Genomic DNA, 19870 nt, shown 5'->3' on the forward strand with positions numbered 1-19870 from the left:
TGGGGAAGGGGAAGAGAGAGGAGACACAGAATCTGAAGCAGGCTCCAGGCTTCGAGCTGTCAGCTCAGAGCCCACCGCGGGGCTTGAACTCACGAACTGCAAGATCGTGACCTGAGCCAAAGCTGGACGCTCAACCGACTGAGCCACCCAGGCGCCCCACACATTTGAAATTTTTAAATATTCAAGAAACAAACTTACTATCTAACACATAGTTAATAGAAACAAGTGCAACTAGGTATTTATCCAAGGGATCCAGGTGGGCTGTTTCGAAGGGGCACATGCACCCCAATGTTTATAGCAGTGCTATCAACAACAGCCAAAGTATGGAGAGAGGCCAAATGTCCATCAAGGGATGAATGGATAAAGAAGAGATGGTATACATATACAATGGAGTATTATTCAGGAATCAAAAAGAATGAAATCTTGCCATTTGCAACTATGTGGATGGAACTAGAGGATATTATGCTAAGAGAAATTAGAGAAAAATAACTATCATATGATTTCGCTCATATGAGGACTTTAATATACAGAACAGGTGAACATAAGGGAAGGGAAGCAAAAATAATATAAAAACAGGGAGGGGGACAAAACATGAGAGACTCATAAATACAGAGAACAAACAGAGGGTTACTGGAGGGGTTGTGGGAGGGGGGATGGGCTAAATGGGTAAGAGGCACTAAGGAATCTACTCCTGAAATCATTGTTTGCACTATATGCTAACTAATTTGGATGTAAATTTTTAAAAATTAAAAATAAAAGAACGATGTGATATAGATATGTATATACATACATCATTATATATACATATATATGTATATTATATACAATGGAGTATTACTCGGCAATCAAAAAGAATGAAATCTTGCCATTTGCAACTACATGGATGGAACCGGAGGGTATTATGCTAAGCAAAATGAGTCAGAGAAAGACAAATATCACATGACTTCACTCATACGAGAACTTTAAGACACAGAACAGATGAACGTAACAGAAGGGAAGCAAAAATATATAGAAACAGGGAGGGGGACAAAAGATAAGAGACTCTTAAATACGGAGAGCAAACAGAGGGTTGCTGGAGAGGCTGTGGGAAGGGGGGATGGGCTACATGGGTAAGGGGCACTAAGGAATCTACTCCTGAAATCATTGTTGCACTATATGCTCACTAACTTGGATGCAGGTTTGAAACAATTAATTAAATTAAGAAAAACAGAAACAAGTGCGGTACATTGTCAACTACCATTAGCCCTGCCGCCACGATACTTCCTGAGACGAATTGCTCTCTTGGATACAGAAGCTGTATTCCCACTTCCGGGGAGTCATCTACAACAATCCCTGCTGGTGAATTCAACGCCCCCTCGTAGTCTGACATCTCTGGCTCTTCTACATTGCGCGGCCCATTCCCAGGAAGCTCACTACGTACGAGTGGGAGAATGTGGCCCTCGCTGCTAGATGTAGTCCCCATCTCATCAGGTTACATGGTTCACTTTGAGATTTATGCAGCATCTTTATTTGTGCAAAGGGACTGAGAACCTACAACTTCACTTCTTGTGTAACTGCCAATCAGAGCAGTTAAAATTATTAAGAAGAAAAAAAAACCTGTTATGAACTGAATTGTGTTACCCCAATGTATATGTTGAAGTCCTACCTGCCAGTACCTTAGAAGGTGACTGTGTTTGGAGATAATGACTTTAAAGAGAGAACTTTAAAGTTCAGGAAGGACACTGGAATGAGCCCTAATCTAATCTTATTGAAGTCCAAAGAGGACATGGGGACACAGACAGGCACGGGACGACCAGGTGAGGACCCAGGGAGAGACAGAGGCTATACGCCAAGAAGAGACGCACAGGAGAAACCAGGAGCGCCCCCACCTGGATCCCAGACCTCTCACCTCCAGGACCAGGAGACAATACACTTCTGCTGCTTAAGCCCCCCATCTGTGGTGCTTTGTGATGACAGCCTTAGTCATCAAGTAGAAAAACCTAGCACATTAGAGATGATCAGGGCAGTGTTCAGTGTCACTAGAGCAAAGTCAGATCAGATAAAATGCTCCTTCTCAGTTTCCTGGAAGATGTCCCATAAAAGGATGACTGTATTTTAAAATTAAAGAAGACTGTAATGGGTTTGGGTGCTGGCTTTTTGTTGTTGCTGTTTAAAGGGATAATACATATTCTAAAATAAAATAACACTAGGAAATTCATGAAATTTTAACATGTCACTTTGAATGACAGAACTCGAGTCAAGTTTCAGGTATTCTGAATCCAACATCTCATTCTTCCTCATTTTCTATCGGTTCTTCCTTCCTAACATGTAACAAGCTTTCTCAAGGAGTCTTCTTTAAAAAGTCACCTCCACAATCAGCACGTGGAGAAGGACACAGAGCCACAAGGGAGAGCAGCAGTTTCTGTCACCAACATGGAAACGATGAAGTGTTTTACCAGTGAACACCCCAATCTTCACGTTGACACCTTTCTCAGTTGAGTTCTACAATGATTAAATCTTTTTATTTATTTCTTTAATTGAGGAATATCCATTATTGGAGCCACAGAAAGTAATATGCTCCTGGGATAATGAAGCTTAAAATCAATATATTCAGCATATTTTTCACAACTCATGAGCCATAAAAGAGCCACTATCTTACAGAAGAAAGAGAGAGGCAAATAGAGATACAGAGAGATGCACTAACTATGACATTCAATGCAACAAAAAGGTCAACACTTAATAAAATCTTCATATAAAACTGTCTCCTTTCATCTTATAGTCAAATGTTTGAGACTAGAACAAACCTAACCACGGTTCTCGGATAATTCTGTCAGCAGCAGCTTTGATATTATCTCTATTATCTACTTTGTGGTAATGGGTGTGCTTCATCCCTATTTTTGGGAGATCAAACTGTAAGCACCTAGGCACAGATACCGGTAATGAGGTTGTTGCTGTGGTTGGAAGCGGAAGAAGCACCGTCAGCTAAATTCCAATCCAACGACAGTGAGACAAGGGAACACGGACACATGTAAGGTAATTATGTCAGGATATTAGTTACATCCAGCAATGGATTGGAATATGTACACAAACACACACAGCCCCTGGAGTGGGGAATATGTGTACACACATGCACACACACACACACACACACATTACAGCCTCTGGAGTGGGAAATATGTACACACACACACACACACACACAACCCCTGGAGTGGGGAATATGTACACACACACGCACACACACACACACACACACAGCTCCTGGAGTGGGAAATATGTACACACACATGTGCGCGCAGACACACACACACACACACACACACAGCTCCTGGGTTGGGGAATATGTACACATACACACACACACACACACACACAGCCCCTGGAGTGGGTGCTCACCTACTCTAGTTTTGTCTCTCATCTAATTGGCCTCAGAATCGAGTTTACCTGGCTCCTTATTGACATCAGTTTTGTACCTGGCTAATAAATTACTTCTTTCCATCCTAAAGACTACAGAAGAAGCCTTCAGCAGTGCCTGTCTATTTTAATATACACCTAGAAAAAAACCTCTGAAAGTGAAAGAAACTGTGCTCCGCAGTCCTCTGTTTCCATGCACATAAGGATGAGTTTAATTTCCAATTAGTAGCTCACCATTTTAGGAATACAGAAGTTGATACTTGTGGTGTCTGTCCATATGAACAACCTGACTGTTAAGATTCATCAAGTAAGTAAAAGGCATAGGGACACACACGGAATCAATTACAGTAATTTTCTTTTTATTGAGTTGATTGTTATTTTACTGGACACATGACAAGTCCATCAAAACATGTCAAAGCCCTGTTTTTATGGACAGCCGTATTTGTACCTTGGTCTAATTTTATGGGCTATGATAATACTTCTATGCAAAGAAAAATATTAACATCAGTTCCATTTCAAACTGACAATTCAACCACATACTACTTCTAAGCATGGCCTTGTTCTATTAATAAGTTTATCAGAATTGTGTAAAAACGTATGAGACTAGAGTTGAAAACAGTATTAACATTTGTTAAGTGTATTGTACTATTTTTTTAAAGATGGTACATCTAGAAATATCTGTGAGCCATTAGTTTTATATGTTTTTAGTAAAATAATCATTTAAATAGATTAATGTAACTTTAGCTCTTTTAAATTTCCTAAAATATCTTCTGAATCCATAGAATACTTAGGGAAAAGGAGAGAGTTGCTTGGGGTCATCTACTGTAAATCTCCAAGTTAAAGAATTAAATAATGGCTCAAGTTCATTCAGGACATTTTCAGAGTGCATCAGTATGCTTAAAAGTTGAAACATTAACAAAAATATTTTCATGTTCCACAATTGATCTCTGAGACCATTCATTTTTGTTTGGGGGAGAGATAATTTAACCCAAAGATATACTAAAGTCCTGTGTAACAAAAACATGATAATGGTGTTTTTATTACACTAAGAGAGATTACTGATATAAAAAAGAAAAGAAAGGAAACAAGAAACTTACCATCGAACACCTCCAGTGCATCAAACTGCTTTTCACTTTGAAATGTATCCACAAAGATGGTGATGTTATAGTTTGGTTCCACTTTAATACTCCATGAGCACGTCTGGGAGTTGAAATAGTTGCCTGGGTAACCTGGGCTGAGGATGACTCCAGAAGATTCTGTCCGGACTTCATTTGCTGGGCATTGCGCTAGTGAGAAAAACACCAGTAAAAATTTTCCTTAACAAAATGAAGCCGACTTCCATAGGAGAATTTCTCTCCCTATATTTACAAGCCAATGGTGGCAGTGGGGGAAGGGGTGTGGAGCTATCCTACTGAGCTGTGACCAAATTTAATACAAGAGACAAACACAGCAGGAGAAAACCACTGAATAATGAGTAATTATCATTTATGATAATTATACCGACCTATAATTTAAATGAGAATTATATACACGTATGTAATATATACGCCGATATACAAGGTGATTAGATAGATAGATCAAAGAGATTAAGCCGCTGACACTAGGGCAGCCAACTTTGATAAAGCGGTCGCTTGAAAGAAACCTGGACCCTGAAAGTTTTCTTTTTCTGGAAGCGATGGCGAAGCACACCCTTGGCCCTGTTAACCTGTGTGAGTGAGGTGAGAAGCGGCCACACAGGAGTGGTTGAAACTACCATGTGCCTTTCGCTCTGTGACTGAATTGCCCATACACCTTCGACTGGGGCAGGGATCCTAGGATCTCATGTTTTCCCAACTCACCTTTTCAATGTAGTATCGCAGAAACGTTGTGCAATTATCTTCGGTTAACAGAAAACGATACTATTTATTTCTTCCTTTTAATATAATACTTTAATATAATTTAATACTTTTAATTTCATTTCGAATAGTAAATTTTAGGGGCACCTGGGTGAGTCATTCGGTTAAGTGGCTGACTTCGGCTCAGGTCACCATCTCACCGGTTGGTGAGTTCGAGCTCCGCGACGGGCTCTTTGCTAGCCTGGAGCCCGCTTCGGAGTCTGTGCCTCCCTCTCTCTCTGCCCCTCCCCGACCCACTCTCTCTCTCTCTCTCTCAAATATAAACAAACAAACAAAAAAGGAATAGTAAATTTTACACATGTGATTTGACTTCTTGGGACTGTGATAAGAGATGAATGAGAAAGTTCTGGGCTGAAAGCCATACTGGATCTTTGGGTTGTTACAGTGTTGAGTACGAGTAGTGATTTGTAAAGGATGAATTTATCATAATGAATCGGTTATCAATTTATCTTTATGAACGAATCATTAAGATAGTGTGGACACACTGACATACTTTTTCCCCTCCCGCTTTCCTTTTTGCTTTATTCAACTGCTTCCAGAGTCATTAAAATAAAACTGATCTGCACAGGTATGAACACGCAGAAGAAAACCACCAGTATCACAATCAGTAATTTATTTCAATGATAATTTCATTATCTTCCAGAAATAGTTTATTTATACAATTATGGAGAAAACAATTTTTCTCTATTGATCATGGTTCAAAAGTAAACAGAGATAATAGCAAAACTACTTATAAAATTTTAAAAAGTTAAATGATCAGCTTTTCCTTCATGAAAAAGAGCTTTTGTTGGAGGGAATGTGTCTTATTTTTTGAATTATCTCCTTTTAATTAATCAAATTTATGTTATTAATTCACACATTTCAAAATAAAGACATTTCACAACCTGATAGGCAAATCACATGTAATATGTTTTGATTCCAGTAACTGTCTGATAAAAGGGAACTTTTCCTTTTTTTATCTTTCATTTGTCTTAGTGTTCTTATTCTGTGTACCATAAAATTTATAAATTTTAGGCATAAGATCACCAAAGATGAAACATTTCATAGAACCCTTTTTTAAAGTTTATTTATTTTTGAGAGAGAGAGAGAGCGAGAGAGAGAGAGAGAGAGAGAGAGAGAGAGAGCGCCCAAGCAGGCTCCATGCTGTCAGCACAGAACCTGATGCAGGGCTTGAACTCAAGAACGGTGAGATCATGACCTCAGCCAAAATCAAGAGTCGGATGCTTAACCGACTGAGCCACCCAGGTGCCCAAGAACCCTTTTTAATAAATAAGTATTTAGGTAGACTTTTAAGAATATGTGCAGTGTTAATTAATGGTAAGTTATATAAAAAATAATTCAAACCAAAACAGCCTAAAGCAATTTAATTTAAAAAGTAATTTCTTCTGTGATAGTGGTAAGATCACCCCGTAAAATCTATTATGCCCTTTCAAAAATGAACACATTGGCATTTTTTAAAAGAACACATTAAAAAACCGGACTTTGTATGTGGGTGAGAATGTGCAGGGCTTGGAGGTTCAGAGTCTCCACAGATCAGCCTTGACTTTGTAGCGAGAGCCAGGGCTAGAGGCAATTGAAACTACTCTCAAGGGTTATAATCAGTGAACACACGCAAACCCTCTCCTTCAGTCTGAAGCACTACACGGGCAGGTGTTTCAAAGCCTGGAAGGGTTTGACCCCCTGCCTGCCTCTTCCTGAGGAAGGATGCCATTCCAGCACCTTCCCTTCTGTGGCACGACCCGGGAGAAAGGTTTAGGCCAAACCTCCTCTCTCTGATTTTATCCCGCCGCTATGGTCAGTAGGCGACACTGGGCGGCAGATTGTCTAGGAGCAGACAACCCTCCCTAAGTTGCTGACATCCACCTGGTGAGAGGACAGCCCTCCAGGGTTTGAAAGCCGTGAGTGGTGATAGATCAGAAACAGAATCTTTAGCTTGGCTATTTTCATTCCTTTCATTCTCAAATCCTGCTTCTGTTTCTTAGAGAAGTCACAGTCAAAGTATAGGTGCAATTATTTGCTTCCTTTGTCTTACAACACTCAACATTTTCTTTTTTCCAGACATACATACTGTTTTAAAATGCACTTGAATATATCTCCCTGGGAGTTAACGTGTTTTTGATTCATTTGTTTCTCTGGCTCTTTCATATGAGCCTCTTCCTTCCTGTCCCTCGCTCTACATCCTTGCTGGGAGTTACACGCACCCACAGCGGGGAGTTTGGAGACGGAGGGGCTCTCCCAGGGCCTGGCTGTTCATTTCTAGATCAGCATTCACGCCTTACACACATCCCGCGTCTCCACTGTCTCCCCCGGGGATCCCTCCCACCACGGGAAGCATCTGTTTGAGGTTCCCATCAAAGATGCCTCTAAAAGAGCGCGCCTCCCTGAGAAGGTCCCCTGAGCTTTGAGCCAGCCCACCTCGGCGAGAAGCTATTCCTTCAGCTTATTTTTGAAGAAAAAGAAAATGCGAGGCTTAAAACCAAAGCATATTATTGAATGCATCTTGCAGGCCTTCAGCAAAAATAACGCAGTCAAGCATTAGGCTTTGTAAATAATTAAAACTAATTCTTAAAAGCACCCGGAGGTCTCAGAGAATTGTAAACAGAGAACTCTATAAACAAGTGGGAAAGCTGTGACCCAGAGCCCTGGACAGGCATGTTCTGGTCTTGAGCTTTCCAACAAATGGTCATTATCTCAAGGACGCTGGTTGTCTTTAGCGTTTGTTGAAAATATAGGTTTCTGATTTCTTTGTAATTGAATATTTTAAAAACTACGGATGGATTTGCACTGTCCACAGGCTGAAGCCACCCAATACTGAAGGCCTTTTAAAATGTGGCCCCATGTGTAGTTTCCAGCACACTTAATGCCACTTCCCCAACACATCCTAAGAGCAAAGTGTTCTCCTTTCCTCTTCTTTCCTGGACACCCCACGTCCTCTCTTGTTTCCAGACCTTGGTTATTACTCCTCTTCGGTTTTTGAAGGGCTTCTCTTTCCTTAACGTGACTCTGTTGTAAAACTTATCTGGTCTTTGTCCCAGGTTCCTGGCACAGACCTTCAAAACCCTTGGCACTTCGTGCATGTTGAGCATGTCTTGGTCAGGACGAGCCCCTTTGGATTACACCTGAGTCTAGGCCAATAAGGCGACTTGGGGTGGGTCCCTTGGTAGCCTCAGTATGGGGCTGGTCAGCAGAGAGAGCCAGTGATGAGTGGGCTGAAATTCCTGCCCCCCTCACAGACTTCCAGTAGGACCACGGGCTTGGGGTTCAGAGGAGGGGAGACTGGCCCTATAAAACCTCTTATACCCCAAATCCAGGGCCCAGATGCTCATGTGCTGAGAACCCCTTTCACCCTGCACCCCATACCTCTTCATCAGACTATTCATCTGTACCCTTTATTACATCCTTTAGAATATAAAGGAAAAATTTGTATTTTTATATTTATTACATCCTTCAGGACATAATTACACCCTAAAGGATACAGAATATAATTATTTATGATATAAAAAAAAAATATAACTGATGGGGTACCTGGGTGGCTCAGCAGGTTAAGCGTCCAACTTCAGCTCAGGTCATGATCTCACGGTTCGTGAGTTCAAGCCCCATGCTGTGCTCTGTGCTGACAGCTCAGAGCCTGGAGCCTGCTTCGGATTCTGTGTCTCCCTCTCTCTCTGCCCCTCCCCTGCTTGTGCTCTGTATTTCGCTCTCTCTCTCTCAAAAATAAACATAAATATAATTTTCTATATATATATTTTATAAATAAATATATATAATGTATATATGTATATAATTATATAAATAAATATATATGTGTATGTGTGTGTATATATATGTGTATGTATATATATACACACACACACACACATACGTATATGACACATGTAAATAAATGTTTCCCTCAGTTACATGGGCTCTTCTAACACAGGGCAAAACCCAAAGAGGGACCATGAGTACTTCTGGCCTACAGCGGGTCACTAAGAAGCACAAGGGATTACCTAAATTTGTGACTGGCCTCGGGAGTGGGGACAGCCTTGTGGGACTAAGCCCTTACCCTGTGGGGTCTGACCCTGTCTCCAAGTAGAGTATCAGAATTGAGTTCAACTGTAGGACGTTCAGCCAGGGTCCGGGGCGAACGGGAGAATTGCCTGGTGGTCTTGGGAAAGATTCCAGATCCTCATGTAGTGTTTTCTAAACGAGGATTGGTATCCAACAGGGTATAATTTATCTGCATAGGATGCTACCTTTCAAGGAACAAGGTGCTCCCACTGTTCGTTCCCAAGGAAGAATCAATCACCCAAAAGGTGGTAATAATTTTCCAAGTGGAACTTCTAAAAGGATGATGACATGTGAAGAAGAAGGACTTGTAACTAACACGATTTTCTATCAATAATTTATTGGGGGATTGCCCACCCCCTCCCCTTGAGCCCAACCAACTGGTAGAAAGTGCTGGAAGGAAGATTATCATTCAGTGATCAAGTATTTGATAAAAGACATCTGAGCCCCTATTTCCTTTATTTATTTACTTATTTTTTTAATAATGAGGATTTAGGGAACAGCAGCTAAGCTAACTCTCAGTCTGTTTTAAACAAATTTACTCCTGAATTGTAAGAGAAGAGAACTACACTGTCATCTGTAGTAATTGCTACAGATTAGGGTGCGAGACCCTCTGGCCCGAGCTGGGAGAACGTGTCTTGTTAGCAGAAACCTCCCCGCAGACGGGTGCGAGAGCCAAGTAATTTAGAGAATGGTGTTCATGTTGTCCTGATTTACTCTGTTCCTGGACTGTCATGAATTAATTTCATTTAAATAAAAAGTAGGTTAATCTTGGAGGTAGCCAACATAATAAAGTAATTTCCCTTATTTTTGAAGTGCGTGTTAAATAAATATTTATGCCTTTCTTCACTAATCAACTAAGACCGTCCTTGCTTAAAGTCATCTCTGTTGAGAAATTTACGGCTCTGTTCGTTGGAATTAAAATGTGCCTTAAAAACACACGATGCACGTCCATTAATTTTTATATAAAATGGGAAAAAAATCCACTGTAGATGGTTTTTGCTGACGTAACATGGTACCGACACACTGATTTTTTTCCAAGAAAATAATGACTCAGTCTCCCGACCCAGCACCCCATGCGGCCCAACTTTAAGGGAGGCACCCGTGAAGCAGAGTTTCAGCACCTCCCACAACTGGGTGGGTCCTCTGGGTGTTTACAGGGGTTTGCTCTCTGCCCACACCCACTGGCTCTCCCAGTGACACGATTTGGAAGTAATTTTTCTTTGACTTAATCTGAGGTATCATGGTTATTTAAAGCTACTTCATTCCAGATCTTCCTCAGATGATGGTGAAAATTGTTTTCCTCTCCCCGGGTGACTAGGATTCTACCTGACTCATAAGGAGAATGCAGGAAGTTACTACCACATTCCGCAAGAACCACACCACAGGTGTGAGCCCTTGTAAAACCGATACCAGCGCGGTACAAAGAAAGTTGCTTCTTACACGGCAACTAACATCATGTAACACCTGGAATAATGTAATGTTCTCCGCATCTTTACCGCAATCCCATAAATAAGGCAGACCGACCATCCTCCTGGCACACGATGTCCAAGGGACTAATGGTCCACCCGGGTCACTTGATGGGAGTCCGGACTGGGGCGCTGGTGTTCCCTTCCTAACTTTTGAGTGCTTCATCATCCCTAACGAATGATAGTGCTCAAATTCCTTGAAAGGGGGAAGGTCCCATTCTTTCAATGAATTGAATGTTTACTGTGAGTTTCAAGTCACAAAATAAAAGCTATTCTAATTTGGAAAACCCTTCAACTTATTTATATATTTTTTCCAGTGTTTTTTTCTCCCAATACTACTTGAGAGTGGAGCCTTTCAAGTATTTTGAAGTTTGTTTTTTATTTATTTTGGGGGGGGGGGGGGAGGGAATCCCAAGCAGGCTCCGCACTGTCAGCACAGAGCCCGATGTGGTGCTGGATCCCAGAAGCCATGAGATCGCACCCTGACCCCAGATCACGAGTTGGACACCTAACCGACTGAGCCACCCAGGAGCCCCTCAAATATTTTGAAAAGTGATCTAATTATACTGTCTGTTATTGCCTACAGTCTATGTATTTTAAGGACATGTGAATACATGGAACGGGTGCATTTATTGTATGCAACAAACATACATTTCAACATTTGTAAATTTTACACAAAATACAGTAAACACTAGATAATTTTATGCATGCTGACGTATTTAGAGGGAAGTGTGGCGATGCCTGTAGTTAGCCTTGAGATGCATCAAAAGTAGCAGATACATTAATGGATGGATAAAAAGAAAACAGACATGTGACAAAGGATACATGGTAAATATTAATGGTGGACCCTCGGTGATAGCTATTCAGATGCTTATTTTTAAATTATTTCAACATTGCCAAATGTTCGAAAATTTTCTGATGAACTATTGAGAAAGACTTTGTGTTTGACAGGACTTTGATCTGTCTTTTAGAGATAGCTAAAAGAGAAAGGTAATTAGGTATTTCTGTTAGCAGGTAATTTTGATTGCAATGAGATCCTAACTCAGAGATTAAATTCAGAGTCATGCAAAAATAACCAAAAGCCCAAATGTAGACCTTTCCCAGCAGCATCGTTCTCTGTGGACAAGTACATTGGCAGTGTTGAGCTGTGCGTACCTTCACACGTTGGGGGAGAGCCTTCAAACTGCAGCTGGGAACTGAGCCTGCAGGCCAGCGTGTCAGTCCCTACCAGCGTGTACCCAGGGTGGCACTGGTACTTCACAAAATCCCCTGCAAGAGTCAGCACAACAGACCTGGGGCTTAGCTTTCCGCGACATACAGGGTGTGTGAATGTATTAAAGGAATACATGACCCCTTAGCAAATGACGTCAATGAGCAGACCACTTCCGAACCAACACCTGGGTTCAGTTTTAGTCTGTTGAATAAAATGGTAGCATTTTCACTTCTTGACGCACAAAAATGCTATCTTAACTGATAGTAATCCTATTTAAAAAAAAAAAAAAAGGAACTAGACGCTTGGGATTTAAGGATGTAGAATAGAAGGGCTTTAATGCATCCAGAGAGGGCTAAACCGTGACCCTGCCCTAATTAGTGCAATGTTCCCATTAACTGAGCCATTATGAGTAACCAGAAATTGGGGCACGTGGTTTGACCAGTGGTCTGAAACATGGTGTGCGAACAGGGTGTTGTATTTGTTACTGAGACAGAGAAATCCTGGGTCATGGTAATTATACCACAAACATATGCCACGGCTGGTTTCCTAATGTGACCTGATGATTATTTAATGAAACGGGCCATTAATATAGAATGATAAAGCAGAATTTCTAAATATGATCATTAAATATATTCACCATTACATTCCAGTGTCAGTGAAAGGTCAATGTTATACTAATCATTATTTTAGCTGCACATGATTAAGTCCTTCTCGTGGATGAACATGCTTTTCTAACCAAACACAAATATCTGTGTAAGCCTGTCTCTGAAAACTTGACTCAAAAGAAAAATACAAACTAGAAAATGCCGGTGGGGGGCGGGGAGGGGGGCAGAATCAGGAGGCGCTCAAAATGAAAAAAGTCAAATTCAAATTCAAATTCAGAAAACGAACATCACAGAGATGAAGGAAGAAAGCCGTATTTATTCGATTAATAACCTCTATGGATAAGCCCCTAATAATGCTTTAGAATATTTCTGACAAGTACTCGCTCGCTTACTCATCCGAGTTAGAAATTGGTGTAAAAAGCCGGACTGAGCTGATGGTATCCTAGTGAAGGAAACATTACCTATTTCAAAATCTTCATCCTCAGTAAGCATTTCTGCCTGTGGAACGGCCGGGGAGGTTGGCATTTCTTGAGCTGAAATGCTAAACGGTTTATGGGGAAAAAAATTAACTGTAATTACATTTGCTGAATAAACAAAAATATTACAAAAAGCATTCCTCTTATGTTGTTTTAATGCTTAGGGACACTGCAATGTCTATATGTTTAAATCATCGCTTTATAAAATTCTCAAGCTTCACATGCGTATGGGATTATTTCGTGCCAAAGAAGATATAATAAAGTCAAAGGGAAAGAAGTGTACAGTTTTAAAAATTATGACATTGAAATAAAATCACTTCACATATACTTGGGATTCTGCCACAGAGATGGTTCACCCATGGCCTGGTGGCGGGTCCGTATTTACATTTGATAAGGTCTCCCCCTGCCTCACATCTGAGGACCTCCGTGGACACAGTCCTTACGAGATGTCAGGTGCTGATACGCTGTTTTCCCAATTATTTATTTTCAAAACCATTAGATCTGCTTTTGCCTCATCTGTAATCACATGACGCTTGCTACCTTGATCCCCCGGAGACAGGGATGAGGAAATCCACAAAGGCACTCAATGTCTTTCAAGGGTCTCCGTATCAGTTGCATTTGCAATCCACTTACCTTGGAAGGAATCCAAGCTTCCCATAAACCAGACGTGACATAATCAAATACCATTAAGCAAAAGAGGATCACAGGAAACCCTGACATGGAACTCAAGAAAATCCCCTAAGGCTCTCGCTGGGCACAATCAAGGAACTTGAGCTGGAGAGGAGGCCTATGTCAACCCTACCAGCAAAACCAAATGCGATTCTCCACCTGCCTCAACAAGGTGAAAATGCACTGACCGTGAAAATTGAGAACAAAGAAGCCTCCATTTGAAAAGTCGCTGTGGAACTTGAGCAGGACTTGGTTGGTGGAGCTATACGCGGTTTCCAGGGCCGTATTCCCACTGAAAACTCCCAGCTGAGGTGAGTTCTGATCAGGCCCATCCCTAGGGAAGAGAGAGACGTTTGATGGAAAGCTCCTAATTACAGCTGAAACTAAGGATCATTTTCTTCTGACTTTTGGACTCTGTCCTGGCATCAGCGGGCTGGTCTGACCCGGGCTCCGGGTGACGGGACTGCCGCGCACACCTGAAAACTCGGGGCTGACTTCCATTCCCCCCACAGCTGACCTTTCCAGACCCATCACTGAGACACGTTCACATTCATTCTGGTGGCCGCAATACCACCTATCAGTTGCCTTGCAAACGTCTACATCTGAAAGTCTAAATTCAATGGTGTCTCTTTAATTATGGGTGAAATTTATGGAGATCTTGCAACGGAACTAAAAGATTTTCAAAAATTGCTTAAAAAGAAAACTACAGTCCAAGGTGGAGTCCCCAGCCCCATGAGCGCACGGCAAGACTGAATGCAGTTTCAACACCTCCTGGAGGGAAATTTTCCGCCAATCATTCAGAAAGTATCAGCGCCAGTGAGGTCTCCGGGACTGTCTCCATCCACCCCCACCTCAGGGAAGAGGAGCTAATCTGCATGATAAGACCCCCCCCCTTCTCCTTAAGGGAAGGTGACCTTGCCTGAAATAATCCTTCCTTTTGCTAATGGCTTCTTGCCCCGCCCTTCTTCCCTTGAAAACCTTCCTTGGGCACACCTAAGTCCCCAAGCATCTCTCTACTTGCCAGATGGGAGGCTACTCAATTCATGAATCATTTAATAAAGCCAATTAGATCTTCAAATTTACTCAGTTGAATGGTTATGTTTTTAACAAACCGAATAAAACACCACCACCTTCTGGACACTGTTTAGAAATACCGAGATGTGTAATGTCACAAAGTTGAAGAGACTTTTCAGTCTCTCGTTCCTTAGTGTTCTTTGCAACAGGCACTCTACTTTGTTAAATATGAAGAGCCTTCGCTCCCATCCGCTAAATCTATAGGTTAATCCGGGTGAAATGGCTGATACTATAAAGTTTGCCTTGATCAATTTAATATTTCAAGTTCTCAGCTTCCTCCTCATTCCCTCAGCCACTGGGTCGGCCGTTATCACCTCCCTGCCAGAGTTATTTCTATAGCCTCAAAAGCCGGCCTCCCCTCTTGCCCTCAGTTAATATATTTCCCACAAAGTGAGGCTGGGCATTCTGCAGTCAAGGTGATTCTCCTTCCTAAGACCTACTGAGTCCTTTTTGCTCTGAGAACTAAGTCTGGAATCCTTCACACGATTTATAAGCTCCCGTATTCTCCGTCCTGCTCGCTTGGACTCCCGTAATATCCGTATCTGAGATCTGCCAATAGCCTGAACTCACCCTGTTCCCTGACTTTACAGGCTTTCCAATAAGAAACCCTTAACATTTATGCCGACTTCCCCAACAGGCACACATGCATTCGCGCATGCGTAGCGTGTAGTTACCTGCCATTACTCCAGTTTTCATGGAAGTTCATCCTGGCAGCACATCGTGGATCTTTAACCCTGAGTTAAGCTCACCTCCTCACACCCTGTCCATGACCCCTCCTTCTCCCACCATAGTGTCACAGAGGACCTGGCAATCTCTGTGTCCCCCATAACCTCTCCCTTCCAAAAGCAAAGGTAGGACAGTCATCCCCATAGACACGCAAAGGTAGCCCAGGGTCACACAGACAACTTATGCCAGGCCACGTGGCTCTTTGGAAGGAGAACCAGGACCCAAATCCCCATCCCCGTTTGCTGGCTCGTAGTATTTCCTACACGTATGGAAGGACAGCTCTGCAAAGTTCACAAAGGATGGAGGGAGGGCTACGTGCGATTATGTCTTCGCTATTTCCAGACGCATCAAGTTCTTATCGTGCCACTTCTTATCATACTTAACAACGTAAAATAAAATAAGCTTGGGATATTTTATATTCAGAGTAGCCCTGAATTTATCTACCATGGAGTAAAACTCAAACATGTGACATGACATTTATTCTCTGTATCTCCCGGATTTCATTGCTAAGTTTCCTTTCCCATATCCCCCTAATAATTTCACTTCTTATACGTCAATCTGACATACAAGCACCATGTAGCTGGCTGCAGGAATGGTTTAGCACAATCGCGTATCACTTTATATGAAAGGGCTCTCCTACCAAACAGCAATGTAATCGTTAACAGCTTCAGTCTGCAGCAAGGTGAAGTTGATGTAGACCCCGTGGCCAGGAGGTACAGTGATAAGCCAGAAGCAGTCCTTCAAAATTGGGTACTCATCTGGAAATCCAGGGGAATAAATGGTACCGTTCTGAGATGTTACATTATATCCGCAAGGAGCTGAAAAGGAAGCAGAACAATTAAGGTCCACATAGTCAGCTTTAGAAAGGACACAGTTAAATATTTCTAAGTCTCTAAAGCCCCTCCGCCGAAATTTTCCTTCTAAGAAATAATAATTGTGAAATATTTCTCAGTGACTACTTTGTCAAAGTAATTCCCCTAACGTCTTAAAACCTTAGATGAATTTTACTTCTGAACTAAGTTATCTAAGTTCCATTTAATAGAGTCTCCAAACACTCAAAATCCCTTCAGGATGAAGTCATTCCCAGATAATTAAAAAGAAAAAAAAAAGCCCATACTCAGTTACCCAGTTATCTTGGGTGACTGAGCTGATAATCCATTGGCTATGTGATACAAGGGATTATGGAGAGATTATGCATAAATACATAATGGAAATTTTTCGTTGTTTTAAGTGAGATTTCTAAAACCTATTTAAACATCCAAGTCTCTTTGCCTAAACAAAAATATTATCAATTCTTGGCAGATCTATACCTGAAGAAATGGGAGAAAATTATGTAAGTCAAAGCATTTTCACATCTCACCAACTTTCAGGGGTGTAAAGACTCACCATCCCCAATCAGTCCCTGTTTATTTTACTTAACGAACTGGTGTTCCCTGTTGCCATGACAATTATTTTGTCTTATCTACGGAGAAATGAAGTGACTATATATTAGCAGAATAATCTGAACGCATTATTACATTCAGACAGTGGTATAAATACATCAAGTCATAAACCAGTAGACTTTTTAATCAACCAAAATCCAATAGATGTGGGATGAGTGGCTGTTCCTAGCATGAATCTTCTTGGGCTTTCAAAGACTTGTCACCAAAGGTGTAAAATTTAGGTGGAGAAAACAGACCAAACAATGTTTTTAAAAAAAGAGAAAAACAACTTCAATAAACAATTCACAGTGCTGACCAATGACAGACATGCCCTGAGGCAGTATGGGACATCCGGCCTTAATCATGCCCCTGCGTACTTTTTCAGAGGAAGGAGAAAATGTTCCAGGGCACAACAGATGGAATCTGGTCCAAGTTTTGGAAAAAATCCATAGAGGAAGGGGCCTTAGAGAACATTTTGGAAGTTTTATGGCATAATTATTAATAAGTGGGGTTTGGAGTCAGGCAAACCTTGCTTTGTAAACTGAAGCCCACGGAAACTTATAATCTGGTGTCCCCAGAAAACTGTCATACGTTCTCTCACCTCCAAGCATGATGCCAATATTCACCCTGCATGAATCTTTCAAACGCTTTTCTCCTACCCTGCTGCCAGGGTGGGCTGATCCCTTTCTTAAGAACTCGACTCTAGTGTTACTGCCCCCTTAAAGGTGGTTTGGCCTTGGATGGCCATGGTTATTCACTTATTATGCAGCTGCAATTAGCTGTAGTTGTTCTCCACCGTTAGACCATCAGACTATTAGCAGTCAGAAGTCAGGGACTGTGTTCCTTTCCGTCTCCACCCACCACCTGCTTTCCTTGATCCCCACTGCCTAACTCAGATCACGATAAATAAGACAGAAGAAATGACTAATAAATTGAAAATGAATAAGACAATCACCACAAAATATTTTAGGAAGGAACACATGGAAGTCAGTGGGCTGACAAACCTTATGTGGACCTGAGGTTATTGATGTGGTATTGACTTACAATCTATCGTCTCCAAGACTTCCCTTGTGCATTTTGACTTTTCAGATTGAACCTTATAAATGTATAACCACATTATACACAGTAGCACCCTTCCCAATGGTGATAAAACACAACAAAACAAGCAAACAGAAAAGGACTGTGCCACCTCTTAAAGGGCAAAAGAAACAATATGGTGATTTTTCTGGGTAGGACACATTGCTGGCTTCTGAAGTTCTGGATGTCACTCACTAGCTCTAGGACATTGAGGAAGTCAGGTATCCTTGCCATGACTTGTGGATGATAGTCAAAGAATAAGTCCGCCATTAACTTATTCAATGAGTATTTATTGAGAATCGGTTATGTACCAGGAGATGTGAGGTTAGAGCAGGGGACACAGTGGAGAACCACAGAGCGCTGCCTTGTGGAGCTCACTGAATGGTGATGAAGAAAGATACGAAGCAAATGATAAGTAAGTATAAAAGCCAACTTATATAAGTATGATGAGGGAAAGAACAATCACTGCTTGTCACATGAACTAATAATATTCCATCGATGCATATAAAATTCCACAAGGCAAATCTTGCCCCGTAGTCTAGAGAGAAAAGAGAGTTGACGTTTCCTTTAGCACTCTTCCTGGCCCGTTAGCCCGGAGAAGGCTTGGCCCTCACTGCAGTGGTCCCAAAGGCGCACGGAGATCTGCACGATCGGGTGGCCTCTCACTTAAGGCCACAGAGACAGTGGATGCGTGACCTAACTCAGCAAGGCACGGATCCGCCCTCTCCCCGAAGGTGAGGTTCAAAGTGGACCCTGAGCTGGAGATCAATCACGAAGCCTCCGTGGGGAGATCTAGACACAGGAGGATCAGTGCACCACAGCCAAGCAGAGGCACCTCCCGGCTCGCCACCGTGTGCCCGGGAGCCTGGTCCCCGCAGGACAAGGACAGCACCCAGCTGGCCAGGAGAGAGCGCATCGACATGGGCATCGGCTGCACCGTGCTTCACAATCAGAAGCCACACGCGCGACAGGCTCTTTTCCACTTCACGGACACAAAGAGTAAATAAACACATGTTCATTTATATATTCGTGAGTGTACCTTTAATATCGTGATGCAGTTAGTAATTAGGAATACCTCCCTGCTCCTAGCACAGAGCTCCAGAAATCCTTGGATAAAAGTTACATGACAAAAGAGATAAAGCTCTCCTTCGTTATTCATAGCAAGACCCTTCCAACCACAGCAGCGCTTATGTTAATGAGATGACTTGGAAAGCACCAAAGGAAGGGGTCTGGAGAACTTCCCGATGCGTGAACACTTGGGGTGCTGGGAAGATGGCTCAGCTGGAGAGGACAGAACCCTCTGCTCATCTCCCAACACACAATCAAGGACCGTGTTCTTTTTCATCCCCACCCACGACCTGCTCTCATTGATCCCCATAGCCCCCTGCGTCTCTTCAATCTGGCTCTTGCCCAGTCACGTCCTGTGTAATAAATCTGGAGTCGCGGAAGTACGTTTTCCTGAGGTCTGTGGGTTGCTCTAGCAAATCAGTCCCATAGGAGGAGGGAGTCATGGGGACTTCTGGACAGGTGATAACCCGGACATGCGACTGGTATCCAAAGTGGGGGGCAGGGCAGGGGCCGCCCCGCGGGGCCAGGGAATTTCCCTGGGGAGACAGTCAGAACTGGGTTCCAACGGAGGCTCTCCAGCAGTGTCACAGCATGACTTGTTGTAGGAAAAAGGCACAGACGGTGGCCTGGAGTGCCAGAGTGAATGTCGAGTGTCACACAGTATGCACACACAAATCAACAACAGGTTGTGAGAAAGGGCTGCCGTGTGAAGTATGGTTAATGAGAGCTCTCCAGTT

General features: G+C 42.3%; 1 protein-coding gene across 1 annotated transcript in view; it reads right to left on the bottom strand.

Annotated features, from left to right (window-relative positions):
* The window catches only part of CSMD1 (CUB and Sushi multiple domains 1), a 681511-nt gene that overhangs the window by 140335 nt on the left and 521306 nt on the right, over window positions 1-19870 (bottom strand). The window contains 6 exon segments of the mRNA XM_042934172.1: window positions 4491-4679; window positions 11960-12073; window positions 13084-13137; window positions 13140-13163; window positions 13956-14101; window positions 16208-16385. Coding sequence (XP_042790106.1) covers window positions 4491-4679; window positions 11960-12073; window positions 13084-13137; window positions 13140-13163; window positions 13956-14101; window positions 16208-16385 — 705 coding nt within the window.

Source organism: Panthera leo, chromosome B1 (assembly GCF_018350215.1).
Source record: "Panthera leo isolate Ple1 chromosome B1, P.leo_Ple1_pat1.1, whole genome shotgun sequence".
Lineage (NCBI taxonomy): Eukaryota > Metazoa > Chordata > Mammalia > Carnivora > Felidae > Panthera > Panthera leo.